At 28.1% G+C, this 22310-nt stretch overlaps 3 protein-coding genes across 3 annotated transcripts; all 3 read left to right on the forward strand.

Moving 5' to 3' along the window:
• The first annotated feature begins 2440 nt into the window (after positions 1 to 2440).
• On the forward strand, positions 2441 to 3172 carry LOC111285959 (glycine-rich protein). Its single transcript, XM_022875684.2, has one exon. The coding sequence runs from the start codon at positions 2554 to 2556 to the stop codon at positions 3034 to 3036; it is 483 nt and encodes a 160-aa protein (XP_022731419.2). The 5' UTR covers positions 2441 to 2553; the 3' UTR covers positions 3037 to 3172.
• Positions 3173 to 5398: 2226 nt separating this feature from the next.
• Positions 5399 to 6168, forward strand: LOC111285825 (glycine-rich protein). The gene has a single exon (XM_022875442.2). The coding sequence runs from the start codon at positions 5511 to 5513 to the stop codon at positions 5847 to 5849; it is 339 nt and encodes a 112-aa protein (XP_022731177.1). The 5' UTR covers positions 5399 to 5510; the 3' UTR covers positions 5850 to 6168.
• Positions 6169 to 13443: 7275 nt separating this feature from the next.
• Positions 13444 to 15240, forward strand: LOC111286292 (UDP-glucuronate 4-epimerase 1). The gene has a single exon (XM_022876191.2). The coding sequence runs from the start codon at positions 13619 to 13621 to the stop codon at positions 14918 to 14920; it is 1302 nt and encodes a 433-aa protein (XP_022731926.1). The 5' UTR covers positions 13444 to 13618; the 3' UTR covers positions 14921 to 15240.
• The last annotated feature ends 7070 nt before the right edge of the window (positions 15241 to 22310 follow it).

A 22310-nucleotide genomic window follows, 5' to 3' on the forward strand; every position in this document is an offset into this window, starting at 1 on the left:
TTCTTTTGAGTGGATTATTCAAGGCATTTTTGGTAAAAAAACATCTTGAATAATCTCTTTCAATTTTTTTGAGAAGATTATTCAAGTTATTTTCTGTCAAAAATACCTTCAATAATCTCCTTTTTTTTATTGGGATCATTCAAGATATTTTTGTGATAATATGCCTTGAATAATCCCTTTCAGGCGTTTATGAAGAGATTATTAAATGCGTTTTTGCCCAGAAAATACTTTGAATAATCTCTAACAAAATATTGAATTGGGTTATTGAAGGCATTTCTAGTTAAAAACACTTTGAATAATTCATGGATTATTTAAGGTATTTTTGACCAAAAACGCATTCAATAATCCATGAATTATTCATTTAGAAGGGATTATTCAAGGTGTTTTACATCAAAAATGCCTTCAATAATTTTTTTGAAATATTCAAAATGTTTTTGCCTAGAACACGTCCTGAATATTCTCTTACAAAAAATTGAAGGCATTTTTTTTTTTTTTTGTCAAACACCTTGTGATCATTTTTAAAATTCATTCTCCTTTCTTAAACTTTGAAATCCCAAACTGCTAATACAATAAACAATAACTATTATTTTATAAAAAAACTTTTACAAATAACATAGAAAAATATTTATATGAATATAAATACTACTATATATGTAGATTATTTATAATTTGACTTTCAATCTAGAATGATTTTAAACTTTTATGAAAGTATATTAAAACTGAAATATTAATCGAAACCAAATTAATATAATATTTAAATTTAAAAAATTTTTAGTCTAATATTTAATTATAAATTTATTAATTAATATAATACTTACAATTTTTTTTTAAAACTTATTATCATTTAAAATTAATTAAGTTATAGATTTTATTTACTAATAATTATAGCTTTTATCAAATTATAGTTTTTGAAAATTTTTATTAGAGGAAAATATTATGAATTAATATCTTTTAAAAAATTTAGGAATAAATATTTTTTTAGCTTATATTAACAGCTATTATAACCGTCAGTACATAGCATATTTATACTGATAGATATTTATATATTATCAAAAAAAATTTACTTATACCAACAAATTTACAAAATGTTAGTATAGGCACTGTCTATACTGACAGTAACAAAAATTCGTTAGTATAGATACTTTTTACTTACATAATTTGATCGTTAGTATAGATAAATATCAATATATAGCATATTTATACTGACGAATAGTTATATATCGTCAAAAAAGTTAATATATAAGTGTTGATAAAGGTAAAGTATATTCTAACGGTATTAAAAATCCATCAGTAAAATTTTTTTTTTACTGACATAATTTGACCGTCAATATAACCAAGCGTCAATATATAAATTTTTTTTTGTAGTGTTTCCTTATCTGAATTTGACATAAAACAAAAGCAAAAATAATTTTTCATTTCAAAAATCAAACCGGTTAATGAGTTTTATTATTCACTAAATATTAAAATTGTGAAAGATATCTTAAATTTGGAAATTTTTATAATAACCCTCTGTATGTCTTAATAAAAAATTTTTAATATTATACATGGACTCCCAATATTTCCAAGTCAATGGGATCAATTTAAAATTTTTTTCTAAACACATTTTAAAGGCTTTTGAAATTTCGGTGATCCCAATCACTTGTATGTGGCTCCGCCACCGCCACACGTGGCTTAATGTCAAACTAATGTAAAAAGCAGAATGTACTTAAACTTTTAGAGAAATTTATCTGTTAATCAATAAAGATTTAATCAGCGTCTAAGATGGATCAACATTATTAAAAGTAACACATAAATCATGCTAATTAATAGCATAAAATTACATTGTAAAAGAGTCGGTGGAATTAGACAAAGAAAACACTAAATATTAAAGACATGCTAAATTAAGTGTTCATGTTCATCAAATCATCAAACTTCTGCCGAGGGTTTGGAGTTGGAAAGCATGGAGACAAATGATGCACAGCCAATTCGAATTTGTAAGATCGACCATTTCTAAATTTCTTGCTACATCAACTAGCTAGCGTGCAATCCTTAAAATCACTAACTTTTGGCATCATGGCGATGGATGCGCATGCGCTGCTTTATATCTTCAACTACATCCAATCTTTTTCAGTTAAACACAAGCCCTAATAATGAGCTTTTATTTTTCGCCTTTCCTAAAGGATCGTGAGCTAGCCAGCTGCAGCAGTAAAGGAAGCTAATTACCCACCCACAATAATTGAAGAAGCTACCAGAAAAATTGTAGTCAACATGATAATAGCCATTCATACTTCCACTATGTTGAGTGGAGATCAAATGGGTCGGTGACATGAAAACACGTGTCCTGTAACCTAATGACCTCCTCCTGTTAATTTCTCCACTAACTCGAACTTCACACGTTTTTTATTAATTAATGTCCAAAACCTTAAAATCAAGAACTGTATAAATAGCTTACTTTGCCTGCAATCTATCCCAGAAAATAAGAGATTGAAGTGTTCAATTAGCATTTGCATCTGCTAAGTTTACATCTTCCCACGAGATTTAGTGTTCCTCTTATACAAGAGTGACAAAAACAAAATGGCTGTATTTAAGTCCCTAGGTTTGATTTCTTTTCTCCTTGCCATGTCAGCTATTGTGTCAGAGAGCAGGGTTGCAAGAAAAGACTTGGGTATCGATCTTGGTGGTGTAGGAGTTGGGATTGGAGCAGGTGTAGGCCTGGGTCTGGGAGGTAGTGGCTCTGGGTCTGGAGCTGGGGCTGGCTCAGGTTCAGGCTCAGGTTCCAGTTCTAGGTCAAGTTCTTCATCTTCATCCTATTCGAACTCGGGTTCTGGGTCAGATGCAGGCTCTGAAGCAGGCTCATATGCCGGATCTTATGCTGGGTCTCGGGCTGGGTCTGGGTCAGGTGGTAACCAGGGACGCCAAGGTGGTTCTGGGTCAGGTTCTGGCCATGGTGAGGGATATGGTCAGGGGTCTGGCAGGGGAAGTGGTGCAGGCAATGGTGAAGGTTATGGCGAAGGAGATGGCTATGGAGAGGGTCATGGCAGGGGTGGTGACAATTAAAATTCAACATGCAAATAAAATAATGTCAGTACTGTGTAGGAATAAATAAATGGTGAATGAGTCCCACCTCTTTGAGGCATATATGCTACTATGTACGTTGAAGGCTAATGCATGGTTTTAAAAGTCTTAATTAGTAGTATTGTGTTCTCCATCGTCGCTTTTCCTTAGTTAATATTTTCTCCATATCGGTTTTATATACAACTGAACTAAACGATAATGCCACCAAAAAAAAAAAAAAGATAATCTGATTCTAGAACGGTTTAAGCTCTTAATTATTACGCGTTAATTCACCGAAGAAATAACCTCATGAATTCCGTCCAAACCATCATATATCATCCAAGTATTTGCATGAGTGTAAATTATTGATTTAGTGGGGGATTTGGATTGCATCGCATTTTTAGTGCGTGATGCAGTTGAGCTAAATCTATTTAATATAAATTTATTATGAAATTTTTTAATTATAATTATAGGCAATTTTTTTTCAATGACTGTTAAAATAATTTTTATTACTATTTTTAATTTTACTATAATCAATTTTTACCGTTCATTTAAATATATCCATAATTTTTATTTGGATTCCAACGCTTACATCCAAAAATTTTTTTAATATTTTTCTCTCACATACTTGGGGATATATTTGAGTAACATCCTAACGATACAGTTGGGGCAAAAAACCCACTACCCCTCCAGTTGTAAAATTGAAAATAGAATATTTTTGAATTATGACAAGCTAACCATATTTATTTACTGCTACGGCCAATTATTATATCTAATTTTATCGATATTAATGCATTTACTTCCAAATATATATTTTTATTATTAATTTTAATCTTATCATTACATCAACAAATTTTAATATCACTATTGTTTTTATTCTCATCATCCATCTAAAAGAATTTTTAGTCCAACTAAAACATATATATAGAGCAGCTGGCAATATTCGATAACCAATACTTTTAATTTATCTTTTTTTTTTCTCAAAAAATTATGTTAATTTATGTTTTAATTTATATGTTACCTATACCTAAACTCTATGAGTACTCTATATATTGTACTTAAAATAGTGTAAATACAATATTAATACAAGTACTATTATAGCCGGTGGATCAAATATAAATCAAACTCACATTTCCATAAACACGATGATTGCACATTACCATGTCAAATGAAGAGAAATATAATGCTATTGGAAGTTGTTAAATATGTATAAAAAAAAAAATCAAAGATGAAAAATTAGGGAAACTTATTGTACAATCCTATTTCTGTACTCCCTTTATTTGCTTCATTTAGGAGATGTAAAACAAAAGTTTTATTATGAGAATGAAGTACGTACTCCAAGTGAATAAAAGATTAATTCTCGAGTTACTAGTTTTAGTTTGAAAAATGTATGTAGTTTTATTATCAAAGTTTTGAACTTTGGAAAGTGGATCTTGTGCTGTAGTTAGCTAGCCAGTGGTATTATAATTTTCTCATATTAGTTACAATAAAGATTTAGACAAGTTTTTTAAGAAGTTTGTGAAATTTTTTATTAAAAATAATTTAATAAAATTAAAACTCAAAATTTTATAGATTGAAAGATATTGTTATATAAGTTTTGAAATTTTTTTTAAAATTTTGATATATTTTTTAGATAGATATTTTTACTAAAAATTTTGAAATTTTAACAGAATTTTTAATATAAAATCAGTATTGATCAAATTTAAATTATAAATAATATTTTCAATCATTTTTTTTATATATTATTAGTCTTCTTGTTGAGTTCTATTAATCTATTAATTTGAATTTTTTATTAACGTTTTTGTTAGATAATTTTAATAAAAAAATTATAAATTTCATTTAAGAACTTCATTTACAGCTTAGTTATACGTTTTTTTATCACGTATATAACACACTAACTAAATCTTGAATTCTCCAGTATATTCTAATTTTCCTATATCTTTATTAATTCTCACCCCTTGTATTATACTTTCTTTATTAATTCATCTGCATGTTTATAGCATATACGTTTAAGCAACAAAGTTATTATAATATTATTATTAGTAATATAAAGCTGGCCGTATATATAAGCCAATCATTCTCCACTTTAGCTAGTGGGGACATCGATTAATGGGTCGGCACCTTCTTCATGATAACGTGCCCAAACTCTGAGTGTCCGAAAGCAATCGCCACTACTCCCAGTGTTCTCAGCCTTTTTCAGCCACGAGAAATTTTGGCTCAACCAGATTTCAGAAAATTGACCACATCACACCTCTCCAACAACAAAGCAAAGGACATGCGCCTCATCTCCACTTCTTTCTTGCTACAGTCTACACGCTTACTACTTTTCATATACTATCCTCTACAACCAACTTCACTACATACACCGCTATAAATAGGTATGGCTCCTCCCTCGCTCTTGCGTACCTATCTATCATCTAGTTTTTTGAAACTTGTTTGATCATTTGTGGATATCCCAGGTAGGCTGGTTTCCAACAATGGCTAAATATTGGAAGTGTTTAGCACTTGTTGCATTGCTAGTTTCAACCTGTGCCTCTGTTTCTGAAAACCGAGTGGCAAGAAAAGACCTTGGCATAGATCTGGGAGGTATTGGGCTTGGTGTGGGTATTGGAGTTGGTCTTGGGCTTGGCGGAAATGGTTCGGGTTCCGGTGCAGGTGCTGGCTCAGGTTCTGGGTCTGGTTCTCGTTCCAGTTCTAGTTCTAGCTCATCTTCATCAAGTTCAAGTTCTGGTTCAGGCTCCGGAGCAGGGTCAGAAGCGGGTTCATCAGCTGGATCTTATGCGGGGTCAAGGGCCGGGTCAGGTGGAAGAGGCTAGGTTCCAGGTCCACAAATGGAAGATCTTGAGTAGTGTTTGCTTGTCAAAGTAAAAAAGAAGTCTGAAGCAGTCATCACCATTATAAATATAATATGAATAAATAAGTGGATGGTGAGTTTATTTTCTTTTGTGTGTTGGTAAGAATCTTTTGTCAAAAACTGTCAATTGCCATGGCAAAAATCATTGTCAGCTCAAAATCTTCCTTTTTCACTTTTTAATTGTGTCTTTCCTCCTCCTTTTAATTTGTAATATCTTTCAAATTAACTGCATATGGGAAAAAAAATCAATAAACGTTATAAGCAATCTATTATTCACATAAGGCTGGATCATATAAGCAGTCATAGAATATTTTTGTTAAAAGACAAGTTGGATCGTGGACTGTTTGAACTCGTAATATTGTTTGCACCTTTCCAAGACATTGTCTAACACTTAAGCATCTCATATTTATTTAGTTTAGAATTGAAGTAGCCCATATATTTATTCAATTTATGAAGCAAAAATAAAAATGATCCATGCAGGTTTGGAACTTGCAACTTTCGCATTGCATTATTAGCACGACGCTCTAACCGACTGAGCTAATAAGCCAATTATTAATTAATTAATTAATTGTACATTAATTTAAAAATATCACTCTACCAGCATATTCTGTTGTCCAATTGTCTAGACAAAAACTTACTCATTGATAATCAATTGATAATTAATGAAAGAACAGTTTTGTCATTTTAGATTTCAGTTTGGAATTATAATTGGGTTGCAAAATTATGGTTTACAAAATTATTATTTCAAAAACCATAAGATGAGAATCACTTTTATAACACAAGCCAACTTTTAATTTAGATCTAAAAATTTAAGATTTGTTATGTGTTGTTTAAATTGATACATTATCACGATTCAAGTTCAATTTGAGTAAAAAATTCAGACAATTCAAATTCAACCAACTTTTCAATTTTTATATTTGAATTCAATTCGTAATTAATTTAAGTTACTCAATTTGATTAAATTCAATAAAATTATAAATAGATATATTAATATAATAAATATTTTTTATTTTTTATTAATTATTTATATATATATACATATTGAATATATTAAACTATATTTGAAAAGTAAAAAATTTTAATTATGCTTGTGAATCTCTTAAATCAAATATAAAGTATTCAAATTCAAATTAACTTTTTATTAAATTAATTCATGTTTTAATCAATTCGATAATAAATAAATCAAACTTTAGTCGAACTCGAGTTACCTATATGTAAATTGACTAGTTTATACCTTTCTAAACATTGCTACTACATTTCAATTATAGATTTGTAACTCAATTATAATATCAAACAAATTAACCCAATCTCAACGAGTTTCCTTCTTTTTTACCCAGATATTTTTTTTTTTATTTCTACATTATGAGAAATTAGAAGTGGAGACAGATGGGGTGGAGGTGGATCGCACTAACGTGGACTAATGACAATAATTTTCTTTACAAGTGTAATTTAATCTTCTATAAATCTCCCACCAAATATAGGTGTTAGGTAGGCCTCAAGTTTCACTATGTGCAAGTATAATCTAACTTTACATTGATTTTATTTGATTTATTTGTGGAGAAATGCAAATTAACAAGTCAGAAAAATACAGTTATTCTAAATATAAGTTATTGAATTTTGCTTGAAAGTTTTTCGTTATTTACATACTACGACATTATTATTATCTTTCCATTTTTCAGATTTGGATCATTTAATATATTTTTTTCCGTTTCAATTTTTTTCAAAAAAGATTGTAATTTCGAAATAAAAAAACAATTATAGGTATTAAGATTTAAATTTTAAATATGTTAAATATCATCTTTTAAAAAAGATTTTATAAATTTATTGAATTAAATCCTAAATTCGTTTTAATTGTTTATTAATTTTGAATTAAACATATAATATCATGTGCAAAAAGTTATTTGATAGTAATTATAAAGAAAAAATGAGGATGAAGAGTTGCAGATAAAGGCGAGCCGGAGCCACAAGCTCGCAACAGAAATGACAGCAACCTGTTACAAGAAGTCTAATTGGATGATCACCTAAAATAATCCAATTCAACATCCACTATGTTTAGTTGGGATGGACCATTTGTCTTGATAAAACTAAAATAAGTGTTCCAACTTCTAAAATTAAGTGCAAATGAAATATTCAAGGCTCTCCTATGGCATGGTATATGACATTGTCAATTTTATTCATATTCGATGGAAAATTTTATTTTTTTACCTAAACGAAAATATATATTATATTATGAGAAAAGAGATAAAAATGGGTATAATTTTAAATTTTTTTATCAATTATGATACAAAGATGAAAACAGATAATATAACATCTATTTCATACCCTATATATATATTTATTTATATTTAGTAAATAAAATTTTTATTAAATAATATATATTATTATTTTGATTAATTAAAATTAATATATTTTATTTTAAATTTTATATTAATATATTTATAAAAAATTACATAAATATACAAAATTAAAATTAAAAAAATAAAAAATATAATTTTATTTTATTTTTGAAAAAAAATTATGGATATAGAGATTACCTGTATCTATTAAATAACACTAAGGATGGGGTTGAAGTTAAATTTTAAACGCCCATTGAGTATAAATATAAAAATAAATATAATATAAAATTTAAGAATGAAAATAAAAAATATTTTACCCACCTCATATCTTTCCCATTGATTTCATGGCATATGTACCTTTCTCCACAAAATTAAAGTACTCAAAATTCTTAGGAAATGGATGCCTCATTTTCACATAAAATAATTCCTCATCATTATTTGACTTTCACCACAATTAAAAAAGAAAAGTTTGGATTTTAGAATTTTTTGAACTATCTAATTTACCCTTAAACTCTCCTAATTAAAGATGACATTACGCATATAGCTTTATTCAAATTCACAACATTCAAACGTCAGCTTTAATATCATGTCAAATAATTCAAAAGATAGATTAAGATTTTAGTTTAAAACATTTCAATTTTAGGATATTTTAGCTTAAAACATTCAATTTTTTATAAAATTTATGTTCAATGGTTTTTTTTTTTTTTGAATTTATGTTCCTTGGTTTTTAATATCAAAAGGTTATAAAAAAAAGATCATGAAAAACAAATTTGAAATATAAAAAATTTAAGAATATTTTTTTGACAGAAAAAAATTTTAAAGAATATTAAGTACAAAAAAGAGTACGTAGAGCCTATTTCCAGCCCAAAAAGAATATGACGATTGACGAATATTGTTGGACTCGTAGAATTGAGCCCAAAAATAAATAAAATAGGCCTGCACCCAGTACGAGAGCTCCAACCGGCAACTAGAAAGGAAATTAGGAAATATACCTAGAAAATTAAAAGAAAAATAGAAAAGGATAAAATGATTTTTTTTCTCATTAAAAAGAAAAAAAAAGTTACAAAATTTAAATATAATTTCAATTAAATATTAATATTAGGCAACTTGATATATTTATAATCATAAGAAATAAGATGGAAAGTGAGCATAGGTTTAGGTGGCCATGTGAATAATAAAGTTAGACAGCACAGCAGTAATTAATGGGGGATCAAATGCCATCTAACATCATCATTCGCGGACTTTCTGCAATTTATTTTCACTAATCATGATTTTGTTTTCGTAATTGCCAAGGTATTTTATACCAATAAATATTTGTATATACATATATATATAGATATATGTATTAACTATTTGTAATTATTGACTATTCATTATTATTACTTCATTTTGCTTCTGGTTTCTAAAAAAAAAGTTAATTATTGATTTATGCTTAAGTGAAGAAACTCGAGTGTGCATTCAATATTTCAGCATAAATAAAGGAATGAGGTGCATGGAATAATTGATCAAAACTTAAATTAGATGGTGCATCAATTGTAAAGGTAGCATATTTAAATGTGTAATTCAATAACATTGCATAATGTAAATGGTGGCAGAAGTGGGAGTTGATGAAATATCTACATCAGTGTTTTTTTTTTTTTATTGGAATTTATAAAGGAATATAAAAATAAAATTCAATTTTGTGCTTAACGTATTTTTATAGTTTTTTTTATAGAAAACATTCTTTTTTCTGTGTTATTATTTATATAAATGAAAAAGCATAACCAAACTACCAAAGTTCCTAAAACAAGTAGTAAAAAATATTTTGTATCTTGTAATTTCAGAAATATTTTTAAAATATGGTTAGGATCTCAAGTAATTAATAATCTCCCCAAAAAATTTAAAGTAGGGACATATTCCCTTTTGAAATGTTATTTTTTCCTTTTGACAGGGCACAATTCACCCCTTATACATCTTCCAATATTATCGAAGAAAAAAGTTATATTTAAGAATCATATCAAATTATCTCTTTTATTTTTAAATGGATTTAGTTTAATTTTATTTTAAATTTAAATTATTATATTTTAATTTATTGATTAATTTATTTGTTTGATTATTCAATAATGTAATATTTGATTATGATTATAATTTATATTTATAATTTCATAAAAATAAAGTAATTTTTGTAATTTTTTTTTACTTCAAGGGAGATAAGGCTTATTATAAAGGAGAAGATTTGATTCGAAACTAAAATTTTTATATCTTCTTAAAGGTTACTGTGGCCACTAGGCCACAAAACGGAAGACTTGTAATTTTTTTTTATTCTTAGGCTGTGCAGCATTTATTTTTAAAAAAGTGCTAATTTATTTGTAAGTTTTAAAATTCTTTAAAATTAATCAATATATCTATAACAATTAACATTTATATCCCAATTGCTTAACTAATACAAAAACTTTTTTAAAAATAAAGCCACAATGATGCACGGATCTTAGACAATGATACACGGATCTTAAAACTAGTATTCATATTTATAAAATTTTTTATTGAATTTAATGTTACGAGTCAAATAACACTAATTCAATTAAAAAATTAAAAAATATATGATAAATATAAAATAAGAAATATTTATGTCTTTCCCTTAAAAAAAAATTCACTCAAAAAAGAACTACACATTGTTTTAACCTTATTATTCTCTTTCAAAACAAGATTTCCCTATTTTTTGCAAAAAAATTAATTTGTTCATGAATGAGTCCATTTTTAATATTAAAAAATCAATGAAAAGAGAGATAATGAATTTTAATTGGATACTTAATTAGTTTGACGTCTTGTTAAATCGGCATTTTTTATCTTTTTTTTTCTAAATTATGTACCTAAATAGAATTTATAGTTGTAATAAAATAATTCTCAAGATATGATAATTTATAATTACTAGATCAATTTTATATAAAAAAAAAACAAAGAAAAAATAAATCAAGGATAAAATTAGATAGAACCTTTACATCGTGGAACTATCAAACTTAAGATTAAAAAAAAAAAAGAATTTCAAGACTTATTCTAAAAAGAAACTCTGATTACTTTTGAGACAAATACCTTCACATCTAATTATAAGTTAGTGGAAAACGATCCCATGGAAAGAACGTAATATAACAATTTGTGCTTTTGATAATTGAATTTTTGGATAATAAATTGAGCCACATGTCCACATTAAACTTCCAATTTGGACCACTTATTATAAAATTCAGCAATAGCAATTATTTTGATTCTGACGCTGCCCAAAACAATGCTATTAATTTTGGTCAACTTGCATAATGAGACATCATTTTTTATTTGCCAAATCTTCCTAAATCCAATATAAGCATTTAGGGCATTTGAGTAAAAACCTTGTCGTCGAGTCGAATCTCTTCTCTCTTAAACTCTTTTTTAAACTCATTATTTATATGTCAATAAAATATTTGTTTTCAATTTATTTGAAATTGTTTAATATTTCGAATTGGGTCATCAGTATTCTTATCAAAATTAAACCAATTGATACATTTATGACTCACAAATGGCTTGTGTTACTAAGGAGTTCGGTACCTTTTGGTTTAGCTTCAAGTAAAATTTTGCATTTTTATTTAAAGAAAAAATAAATTTATGCATTTCATTAGTTTTATTTGAGAAAAAAAATTCAAATCGTATTATTTAAAATATATATATTTAGATTGTTAAGTCAAATTAATGCTTGAATGTTTATCTTTTTTATTATTTTTAAAAATTATATATATTATTTTGATTTCATTCAAGCTAACATAATAATATTTAATGATCGATTAAGTTTTACCTTTTTTTTCCTAAGCTATTACTATATATATAATTAGAAAAAAGAGTTTCAAAACCAATATTTAATAGAAAGAATTTCATACATTGCGAGTTTAAAAGAATGTTACGTATTTTTTTATAATATTCATTTATTGGTTTTTTAAAATATACTTTTAAGGGAGTATGTATCAAACATCTAACTTAATTATGCCAATTACGCAAAAACCACTACGCCAGACATGCATGGAGGAAATATTTGAATCAAACTATTTTAACCAAAGACGTGTATTTACCATTATGCCAATTATGCAACTACTTCAAAAGGAAAACTGACAATCGCACAGGTAGCAAAATATTTACCAAACAAGGATTTTGAATGCAAAATAAATGAAATGAAAAAGAAAAAAAAAGGCGAGCATCGAGGAAAGTTCCAAAGGGGAGCACCAGTGTAACAGGGAAAGAGCATTAGCAGAGCATAGAGAGAGAGGCAGAGATGAGCGGATGAATATAATCACGCAGGCTCATCATCTGCCATCCATTTTACCTTTTTTTTTTCTAAGTGGACCCCACCACCGCAATTTGCCAACCAAGCTATCCAAAACCTACTAAACGAAGCATCCGGAAATTCAATTCACTGAAGCAAAAGCGAAAGGAAAATTTTATTTATTATACATAATTAAAGAAAATTGCAGATATAGTCAAACCAAAAACAGAAGACAAATTAAAGAAACTGAAAATAGATTGATAATAAAGAAGGGTCACCGCCCAATTCCCACATGACCAACGAAGGCCAGACAGCCGAATCCACCCGTTGCGCAGGGCTATTGCCCCGCTGTTTTTTCCTCCTTTTTTAGTCTTTTTTCGTTTCTCTCACCTATCTACATTTCCAGTCAAGACCGCTTCTTCCGGTAATTGGTCCATTCCTACAAAAACTAATTTCTCAAATTTCACTTTTCCAATTTTTTTTCTTTCTTGGCCACATTTCGATAAAAAGATATATTATTATTTTTAAAAAAAAGTATATCATGGTCCCATGTTCTCACTTACACATTCCCAAACTACCCCCACCAATATTTTTTTAAAAACCTTTATCTCTCATTCGTCCTTGCATTATTCGTGGAAAAAGCAAAAAAAGTAACTTAAAAAAAATGAGCAAGTCAATCATAGTTATTCAAACAAATCCGCGTACAATAAAAGTAATCTATTTATTGTCCAAATTCCCAAAAATAATAATAAATAAACAACAGTAATTTTTTTACTACTGCAACATGATACACAGTTAATAGTAAATGGCAAGTAAATTTTAGTTTTATACGTTTTTTTTTTTTTGAATAAGGTTATTTTTCGATTGACATCTCCCATTCAATCTGGCCGTACGCGTTCACGCGTATACTTGTCGCTTCTTTGTGGGTGACCACTCTATATAAGCCTTCCTCACCTTCCCTCCATTAGCAGGTGCAGGAAAAATTAAAACTAGCCTCCCTTTTTTCTGCATCTGTTATATATATCATTTTTACAAATCAAAAATATATATTAAAAAAGTTCTCCCCGTAGCCCTTTCTTCTCTGATAATCAATAATTTTTGGAAAAAGAAAAAAGTTTAGAAATAGATAATAGTATGAAAATGCCGTCTTTGGAGGATGAGCTGTTCCCGTCGACGCCAGGAAAGTTCAAGATCGACAGAGCCCACAATATGAACCGTCAGTTCCACCGTTGCTTCGCTTCAACCAGCACCATGTTTTTATGGGCTCTTTTCTTGATCGCATTGACGGCGTCGTATTTGAGCTTCCAGAGTTTCGTTGATTCTGGTAGCCGCTATTTCTCTGCTTCCTGGGGTGGTATACAATGGGAAAAGCATGTCCGTAACTCCGCTCAGATCCACCGTTCTGGTGGCATGTCCGTTCTTGTAACTGGAGCGGCTGGTTTCGTTGGTACACACGTCTCCCTTGCCCTCAAAAAACGCGGAGACGGAGTCGTTGGCCTTGACAACTTCAATAACTATTACGATCCTTCGTTGAAAAGAGCGAGGAAATCGCTGCTTAACAGCCATGGCATTTTGGTCGTTGAAGGTGATTTGAACGACGCCAAGCTATTGACTAAGCTTTTCGACGTGGTGGCTTTTACTCACGTGATGCATTTGGCCGCTCAAGCCGGGGTCCGGTACGCCATGGAAAACCCTAACTCTTACGTTCATAGCAACGTAGCCGGTCTTGTCATGCTTCTCGAAACCTGCAAGTCTGCAAATCCCCAGCCGGCTATTGTCTGGGCATCCTCCAGTTCGGTTTACGGTTTAAACGAAAAAGTTCCATTCTCTGAAGCGGACCGGACCGACCAGCCGGCTAGTTTATACGCAGCCACCAAAAAGGCTGGTGAAGAAATTACCCACACTTATAATCATATTTACGGTCTGTCAATTACTGGCTTGAGATTTTTTACCGTGTACGGTCCATGGGGAAGGCCTGATATGGCGTATTTTTCGTTTACGAGAAATATTTTGCAAGGGAAGCCGATCACCATGTATCGGGGAAAGAATCGGTCTGATTTGGCACGAGATTTTACCTACATTGACGATATCGTGAAAGGTTGTTTGGGATCGTTGGATACATCCGGGAAAAGCACCGGGTCTGGTGGGAAGAAACGGGGGCCTGCTCCGTATAGAATCTTTAATTTGGGCAACACGTCGCCGGTTAAGGTGCCGGAATTGGTGAATATTTTGGAGAGACATTTGAAGGTGAAAGCGAAAAGGAATATCGTGGATATGCCTGGAAACGGTGACGTTCCATTCACACACGCGAATATCAGTTCGGCCCAAAGAGAATTCGGGTATAAGCCGACAACCGATTTGCAAACCGGGTTGAAGAAATTTGTTAGATGGTATTTATCTTATTATGGTTATAGTAACCGCAAAGGTGTACGATAAAATTTTTTTTCTTGTTTTTGTTTTTCTTATATTTTATATATAGGGATTTTTTATTTTTCTCATTAAAAAGAAAAATGCAATGGGAAAACTAAAGGAAACCTGTATAAGTTGAAAGAAAAAGACGAGGATTACACATTTTTTGGCTGGGGGAGCAGTGAAAACTTTTTAACCCCGGTAGTTTTGTTGTTTGTTAGTTCTTTTTTTTTTTTTTTGTGTAAGTAAAGTTTATAAATTGTATTTTCCTTAATTTCTTGGTTTGTTTCATATTAACTAACTAATTTAAATTTCATTGTCTATTGCATTTTGCTAATTCCTTATAAGTAATTTGTTTGTTGTTTTTAAGGTTTTTTTTTTTTGTTCATATGAGTGTAATTTTTATTTATTTATTCGAAACAATTAGTATCTGATTTTCGATATATTAATAATAGTAGATGAGATACGGTCGTTTTTTATTTGTTTTTTTTTTTTTTTTTTTTTTGTAGTTGGTGCTAAAGTTATTTTTGAATTTTTTTTTTTCAGTTTTTAGTTTTCTCCCCTTCAATTATTTTGTTGGGTAATTGTTGATAAGATCACAAGATAAAAGATTAAAAAAAAAAATTCTTTTGTGGCATTTAAGAAGATAGATGAGATTTTATTTTAAAGGGTGATAAAGTTAAAACACAACTAGCTTTGAAAGCAAAGAAAGTCAGCTAAGAACGAAGGAACAGTTGGGGCAACCGTGAAAGACGGTTGGAGTAGGCGGAGGGTCCCAGACATTGTAGATAAAAAAAAGAAAAGAAGAAAAAACTGTACGGTTTCCGTTGGATTCGGCTTAAACATTGGCCTGACGAGTGACGCTGACCCACGCTGTCTTCCAGCTGTAAAGACTGCACACGTCAGTTCACATTGGGCTTCCGGGTTTTCCTTTCCGACAATCAACTAAGTTATCCGCTCCAGATAAATTAGCCGTTTCATAGACATTTTGTATAAAAAATGAACTGCTGTTGTAAAAAGTCTGCTATTTTGTTGGCTGACAATTGACATGGTTTGCAGTGTTCTTATCAGCAACTGTCGGTTTTTGCTAATTGGCTCCAGCAAACTGACTATAACTGCAAAAGCCCAGGTTTTTGGATTCAACTGTGGAGACGAATCCAAAGGAACTTTTCTTTTGTATAAAAATTTGCTGCGTGAAGTGCCCTATTTTTCAATAATAAAGGCAAATTGAAATAATATGTTTATATCGGTGTGTGGCATTTCGATCTCACTCTAAAAGACAAAGTTGTGGGGTCCTTGTTTCGTTGGTTAACATTTGGACATGTTTGGTTGGTGATTAACACCCTTAATTATAGGAAATTGATTTCCTTAAGAAAAAGAAATTATAAAATTTTGGTGGACAAACTTCAATTATTCTTTCGTACGTATCCTGATCTTTACTATTACATAAACTTTAGTAAAGATGAAAATTTTTTTTATAAGGCTTTGTGTCAAGCTCTATCTAGAGGCTTGAAACTTGAAATTACAAAATTGGAGGTGAATTAAAAATAAAGATTAAATTGCTTTTGATGTTTTTTTTCTGACACTTAAATCAACGGTGCAAAGAGGAGAAAAAATAAAAATATATATATAAAAAATGGAGAATGGAATGAGTTATCAATATCTAAGATGAAATGAAATATTTATATTTGTGAAAAAAATTGGTTAAGATAAGTCGATCAATCCCAAAAGATTGAATCTTAGGCGTATGAAAGATTGAATCTTAAGCATATGTGGTTTGATTCGAGCTAATGTGATGTGTTGACTACTAATAGATGAATGATAGATCAACTCGATCACATCTCTATCAGTTGAAGGAATGCATTTGCAAGATTGAGACTAGCTGTGATCAATTAAGTTAGTCTATAGCGTCAGCTCAGCTCCAATGATCGAAATATCATTGTCATATTGCTAAGTCATTTACGTTAATAGTATTACGATTCTGCCCTTGAACAGTAAAATACACCCAACAATAACACTAATTCTAATTAAGTTTCTTTAAACAAGAAAATTTAAAAAGTTTTAAAAAATAATTTTAATTGTCAAATGTTAAAGATTAAACCTTTACTTTGTTATCCATCATGTATTATTTTGTCTTCTTACTTTTAATTTTGGATAATTTACAATTTTTGTTTAATATATTATTCTAATAAAAAATAAAGGAACATTATTAATTAGTAATTTTTTTATGAATATCAGTTAAACCATTCATTATCAACATCGATGGTTAACATTTTTATAATATTATTTATATTGTTTAAATAAATTTTACTAATAAATTCATATATAAAATCAAAATATGTATTTAATTATAGATACAAATCAATAGGTACATCATAAAGTTTAATTAATTAATTCACTGATATTTTTAACTTCATTGTTGGAATATCCCAAATAATAATAATCATATGAATATATTATATACACTTAATATATTTATAATAAATGTTAAGTTAAATATTGTGGTGTGTGTTTTCTAACATTCTTTTTATATTAATATTAATTTAATTCTCTAAATTTTATTATATAAAATTTAATAAACGTTTGATTGTATAACATTTATATCAATTCTAATATTTTTTTAATTTTATTTATGTACACACTTTGTTTAGTCCGAACCCAAATCAATTGAGTTTGGATTTTTTTCGAGCTCAATCGTTAAATTTTGATTTTTGTTACTCTATTTTATTTTTCATTTTATCTTTATTTTTGAATTTATCATTTTTTATATGTTTATCTTTATTTCATGTATTTATCTTGTTTTGATTTATATCTTTTTATAATTATTTATTGTTTTTTATTTTTTTTATTTCTTGGATAAAAAAAGATAATTTTTAAAATAAAAAAAAGGGAAAAGGGATTATATGGTCGATTTTTTTTTTTTTTTAAAGGAGAGAGAAATGGCTAGTGATAAGATTAATTTTATCCTAATTGTTTTAAGTTTAAATTCCTAAAGATAAATGTTGATTTTTTTTTATGATAATATAAAGATTTTAAAAATTAAATCTTAAGTGATCAAGAACTTGTTAATTTTCCTCTATAAATAGACCTGCACTATAGTAAAAAGGATAGACAGACCAATGTGGGACAAGAAGGAAAAACGAAAAATTAGAGAGTGAAAATAGAGTTGAGATTTTTGTTTAGGTAAGTGTTTTTGAAAGTTTTTTTTTTTTAATTGGAAAGAATTAGAAGAACGAATGGTGTTGAAAGATAATTTTGCAAAAAAAAAAAAGCTTTTTGTAATTTTTCTTAAATTTTTCTTGAAAAAATTAAAATTTTTAGTGATATTCAAGTTTTCCAATGAGATTTCGACAAGTTCTCAAGTTTTCAACAACATCCCCAGAATTTCAATAAGAATTTTCAGTTTTTTGTGAGGTTTCAATAAGAAACCCAAATCTCGATCAAATTTCGATGATGGAAGAAATTTTTGATGAAAGTTACAAAATTCAACGACTGAAAATCATCTTTAGAGAGAGAAGCAGAAGGGAAGAGAGAAAAGAAAAAGAAATTTGAAAAAAATAAATTATTTTACTTTGTCATAACATATAGATTCGAAAACTTATTATTAGACATGGATTTAAGGAGTCGCTAGGTGCAATTGACCACCTAACTGAGTCTGTTTCATTTTAAAAAAGAGTCTTAAGCTTGACTTAAGTATATTTAAATGTTATATTCTAATTTACGAAATCAAATTTAGGTTTGAGAATGTGGTTATGTGTGAGGAATATTATATTACCCTTATAGTGTCCATCCAAAATATGGTGCCAATTTGATTTCAAGTTATCCAAACCTTAAAGTATCTTTTTAATTTTACTAAATAATTTAATCATTAAAAATTTATCTTAAAATTACTCCAATAGTTTGGTAGCCATTTAAGATAATTTTCTCACTTTTATAACCATTCATTAAAACCAGTATTTTATTTTGAAAAAGCTCTATAAGCACTAATTTTGTCTTAAATATAATTTTGTTTATATTATTATTATTATTATTATTATTATTATTATTATTAATTAATCTTTAAAAAAAGAAAAAAAGTTAGAAAATATTTTGGTTTCAGCTCTAGCAGCTGAAATCAAGTTACCATAGTGATGTTTTTTTCTCCTTGACACTGCCAACTTGGCAGCATAAAATTTGGTAACCAAAAGTCATCGGACAGATTTCTAAAATTTTTCACAAAAAGATCTCATGAGATTTGGGATTTAAATCATGGTAACTCTATAAATAGAGCTAATTTCTACAAAATAGAACATAGAGAAAAAAACAAAAGGAAGCCTAGGGGTTTTGCAAAACAAAAACAAAAACAAAAACAATCATAGTCCTCTTTGATAGAGGAATCAGCAGCAAACAAAAAAAATTCAAAATCTCCGAGACTAGAATTCTCGATCTAAGAGGTTTGTGATTTTTTTTTTTTTTGAAAATTTTAGTTTGGAAAGAGTGTTTAGAAAACAAAAAGGATCAATTTGGGATTTTTTGAAAATTTTTGAAAATTTTTTTGTTTCACCAAAAACTAAAAAAGTTTGAATTTTTTATGATCGTTGAATTTTTCGACCATCGAAAATTGAAAAAATTGGTCAGAATCTAGGATTTTTTATTTTTCTGGACTTAATTAAAATTTTTGACCATCGGTGCACGGGGACAACTGATCGAAAACTAGGTTCCATGGCAGTTGGCAAAAGGAGCTGGGTTTTTTAGAGAGAGAGGCTCTAGGGTAGAAAGAGAGGGGAAAGAAAAAATAAAAAAAGAGAAACGATCCCTTTATAGACGTTTCAAAACGACATTGTTTTGGGTGTCTGACTCGCACTAGACCCGTGTAGGATCTGAGTGTCAACCCGCACATCGACCTGACTTGTTTGACAAGTTTTCTTTTTTTCTTTTCTTTTTTATTTTTATTTTAAAGTTATTTTATGTTATTTATTTTTTCTTTTTTGTTGTTTATTATTTATATTATTATTATTATTACTACTAATAATAATTCTTTTAGAAATAAATAAAAGAAATGAAAAATAAAATTCACTATTTAAGGAAAATAAAATTTTATCACAAGCAAAAATGTTATTTAAATTTCACCAAAGTGTTAGGATAATTTAAAAAATAATTTTGCTAAAAGAAATAATAATAATAAATTTATTAAAAAAATAAATGATAAATTATTTAAATGAATATTTAAATTTAATATTTAGAAAAGACTTAAAGAGTTGGCTTTTTATTAATTATTGCAAGTAAAAATAATTTTTTAGATTTCACCATAGAGTTGGAATAATCCAAAATTATGTTTACTAGAATAAAAGTTTATTTAAACAATACAAAAAATAATAAAAATAAAAATGAAATAATAATAATAATAATAATAATAATAATAATAATAATAATTGATATTGTGAATAATTTTTTTAAAAAATGTGATTTTTTAAAGAAAATTGAAAGAGTTAGATTTTCTTTAATACAAGTAAAAAATTAATATTTTAAATTTCACCGGTGAGTCAAGATAATCTAAAATTTTTTAAATAATAAATAGTAAATAATAATAATAATAATAATAATAATAATCACAATAATTAATTAATTAATTAAATCCCTTAATTATCATAAAAAAATGATTTTATTTAGGATCTCGTCAAAAAGTTTGAATAATTCTAAAACTTGTTCAAATTTTTAAGATTTTGCTAAAGAATCGGGATAATCTTAAAATTTGTTTAATAAATTTTAAGAATTCACTAAAGAATCGGGATGTTCCTAAAATCATCTTATTTTATAAATAAAATATCTTATAACGAGATTTCAAAAATTTTGTGAATGGTTAATTTTCTCAAAATATTTTTTAAATAAAGATTTTCTATAAATTTTGTTAAAGTGTTGGAGAATTTATAGAATATGAAAATAATAATAATACTAATTTCACAATAAAGAAAATTTTTTTTCATAAATAAATTTTAAGAAATTAAATTTAAATATATAAAAAAGATTGCATCATCAAAATTAAAGAATTACACATGTGTAATTGGTATTGTTCTTCGAATGGGCAACGTGAGGTGCTAATATTTTTATCACTCATAATCGTATTCCTGGATTCAATTCTAATTTTGTAGACCTAAACTTTTTTTAGTAAATTTTAATTAATTTTAAAATTTTTATTAAAAGATGAATTTTTTTGTGGTTAATCATACCCTATAAAAGAAAATATTGGTGGCAACTCCGAAAATTTTCACCAAGTATAGCAATCAAGTCCCCTTGAACGAAAATCGTTATGACATGCTCCATCATCAAATTCATTAATATATTTTATTTAAGAAACAATAAGTAAAATCTTCTAATAGTTTAGTAAGATTTTACTTCAAAGCAGATCTCTCAATAATTTAATAAGATTTTATTTGAAAAATGACTTATAGAATTTATTTTAAAAAATTCATTAAATCTTCCAATAGTTTAGCAAGATCTAATTCAAGATTTAAATTCTCTAATAATTTGATAAGATTAAAAATTTTATTATTTATTTTTTTTATAAAAAATTCATTAAATTCTCCAATAATTTTGGAAAACTTAATTCAAAAGTTAAATCCTCTAGTAGTTAGGTAGGATTGAAAAATTATTTTTTAATTAAATAAGATCTTTCAATTGTTTGATAGGATTCATAATAAAAAATATTTTTTAAAAAATTCATAAAATCTTGTAATAATTTGGTAGGATATCATGGATTAATTTTCAAAAAAAAAAAAAAATTCAGTATTATTATTTTACACATCCATGATAAAAATAAACAATAAATAATAGCATAAAATAAAAAATAATTGTACCTAAATTCAAGTTGAAATCCAAAACTTTTACCTGAATGGCCCAATATATAATTTGATCCAAGCCTAAGAAATGAGAGCTAATGACTTGGGCTCAATGTTGGGCTTGAATTTTTTTCAATCTGGCATACAGGTTAGGGCGGATTATTTTAGCTGGGCCAGACCCAAACTAGGTCACAATTGCAGGTCTTAAAACGGGTCGAATGAACCCGGTTCCTCACAATGCCAAAAACGATGCCACTTTCACCACAGTGTAAAAGGCTTCATCTTTTTTCCTTCTTTCCTTCTTTCATTTTTCGTTCTCCTTTTCTCTCTGTATACCTTATTTACTTTCACTTCTTTCTAAACAAAAGAACAATCCAAACCTAAAAAACAATGATTGTCGCTGCTACTTTCTTCATTAGTCTACCGCACGCCACCATAAGTTGTCACCGGTGCCAAAAGCCCAAAACCTCTGTCAAGTTCCTTCATTCTCTTTTTCACTAAAACGCAGAAACCAAAAACCCATAGCCCATACTACCTTTAATCACTACCTTTGTCGTCCTTTTTAGCACCTTCATCTTATTTTATCTCAGAAATTTCAAACC

Source organism: Durio zibethinus, chromosome 6, assembly GCF_047325235.1.
Source record: "Durio zibethinus cultivar Kanyao isolate XHJ-2024 chromosome 6, ASM4732523v1, whole genome shotgun sequence".
In the NCBI taxonomy this organism is placed as follows: domain Eukaryota; kingdom Viridiplantae; phylum Streptophyta; class Magnoliopsida; order Malvales; family Malvaceae; genus Durio; species Durio zibethinus.

Excerpts from the sequence above, each read along its gene's own strand:
- LOC111285825 (XM_022875442.2), top strand. The coding sequence starts at position 5,511 with ATGGCTAAATATTGGAAGTGTTTAGCACTTGTTGCATTGCTAGTTTCA.
- LOC111286292 (XM_022876191.2), top strand. The coding sequence starts at position 13,619 with ATGAAAATGCCGTCTTTGGAGGATGAGCTGTTCCCGTCGACGCCAGGA.
- LOC111285959 (XM_022875684.2), top strand. The coding sequence starts at position 2,554 with ATGGCTGTATTTAAGTCCCTAGGTTTGATTTCTTTTCTCCTTGCCATG.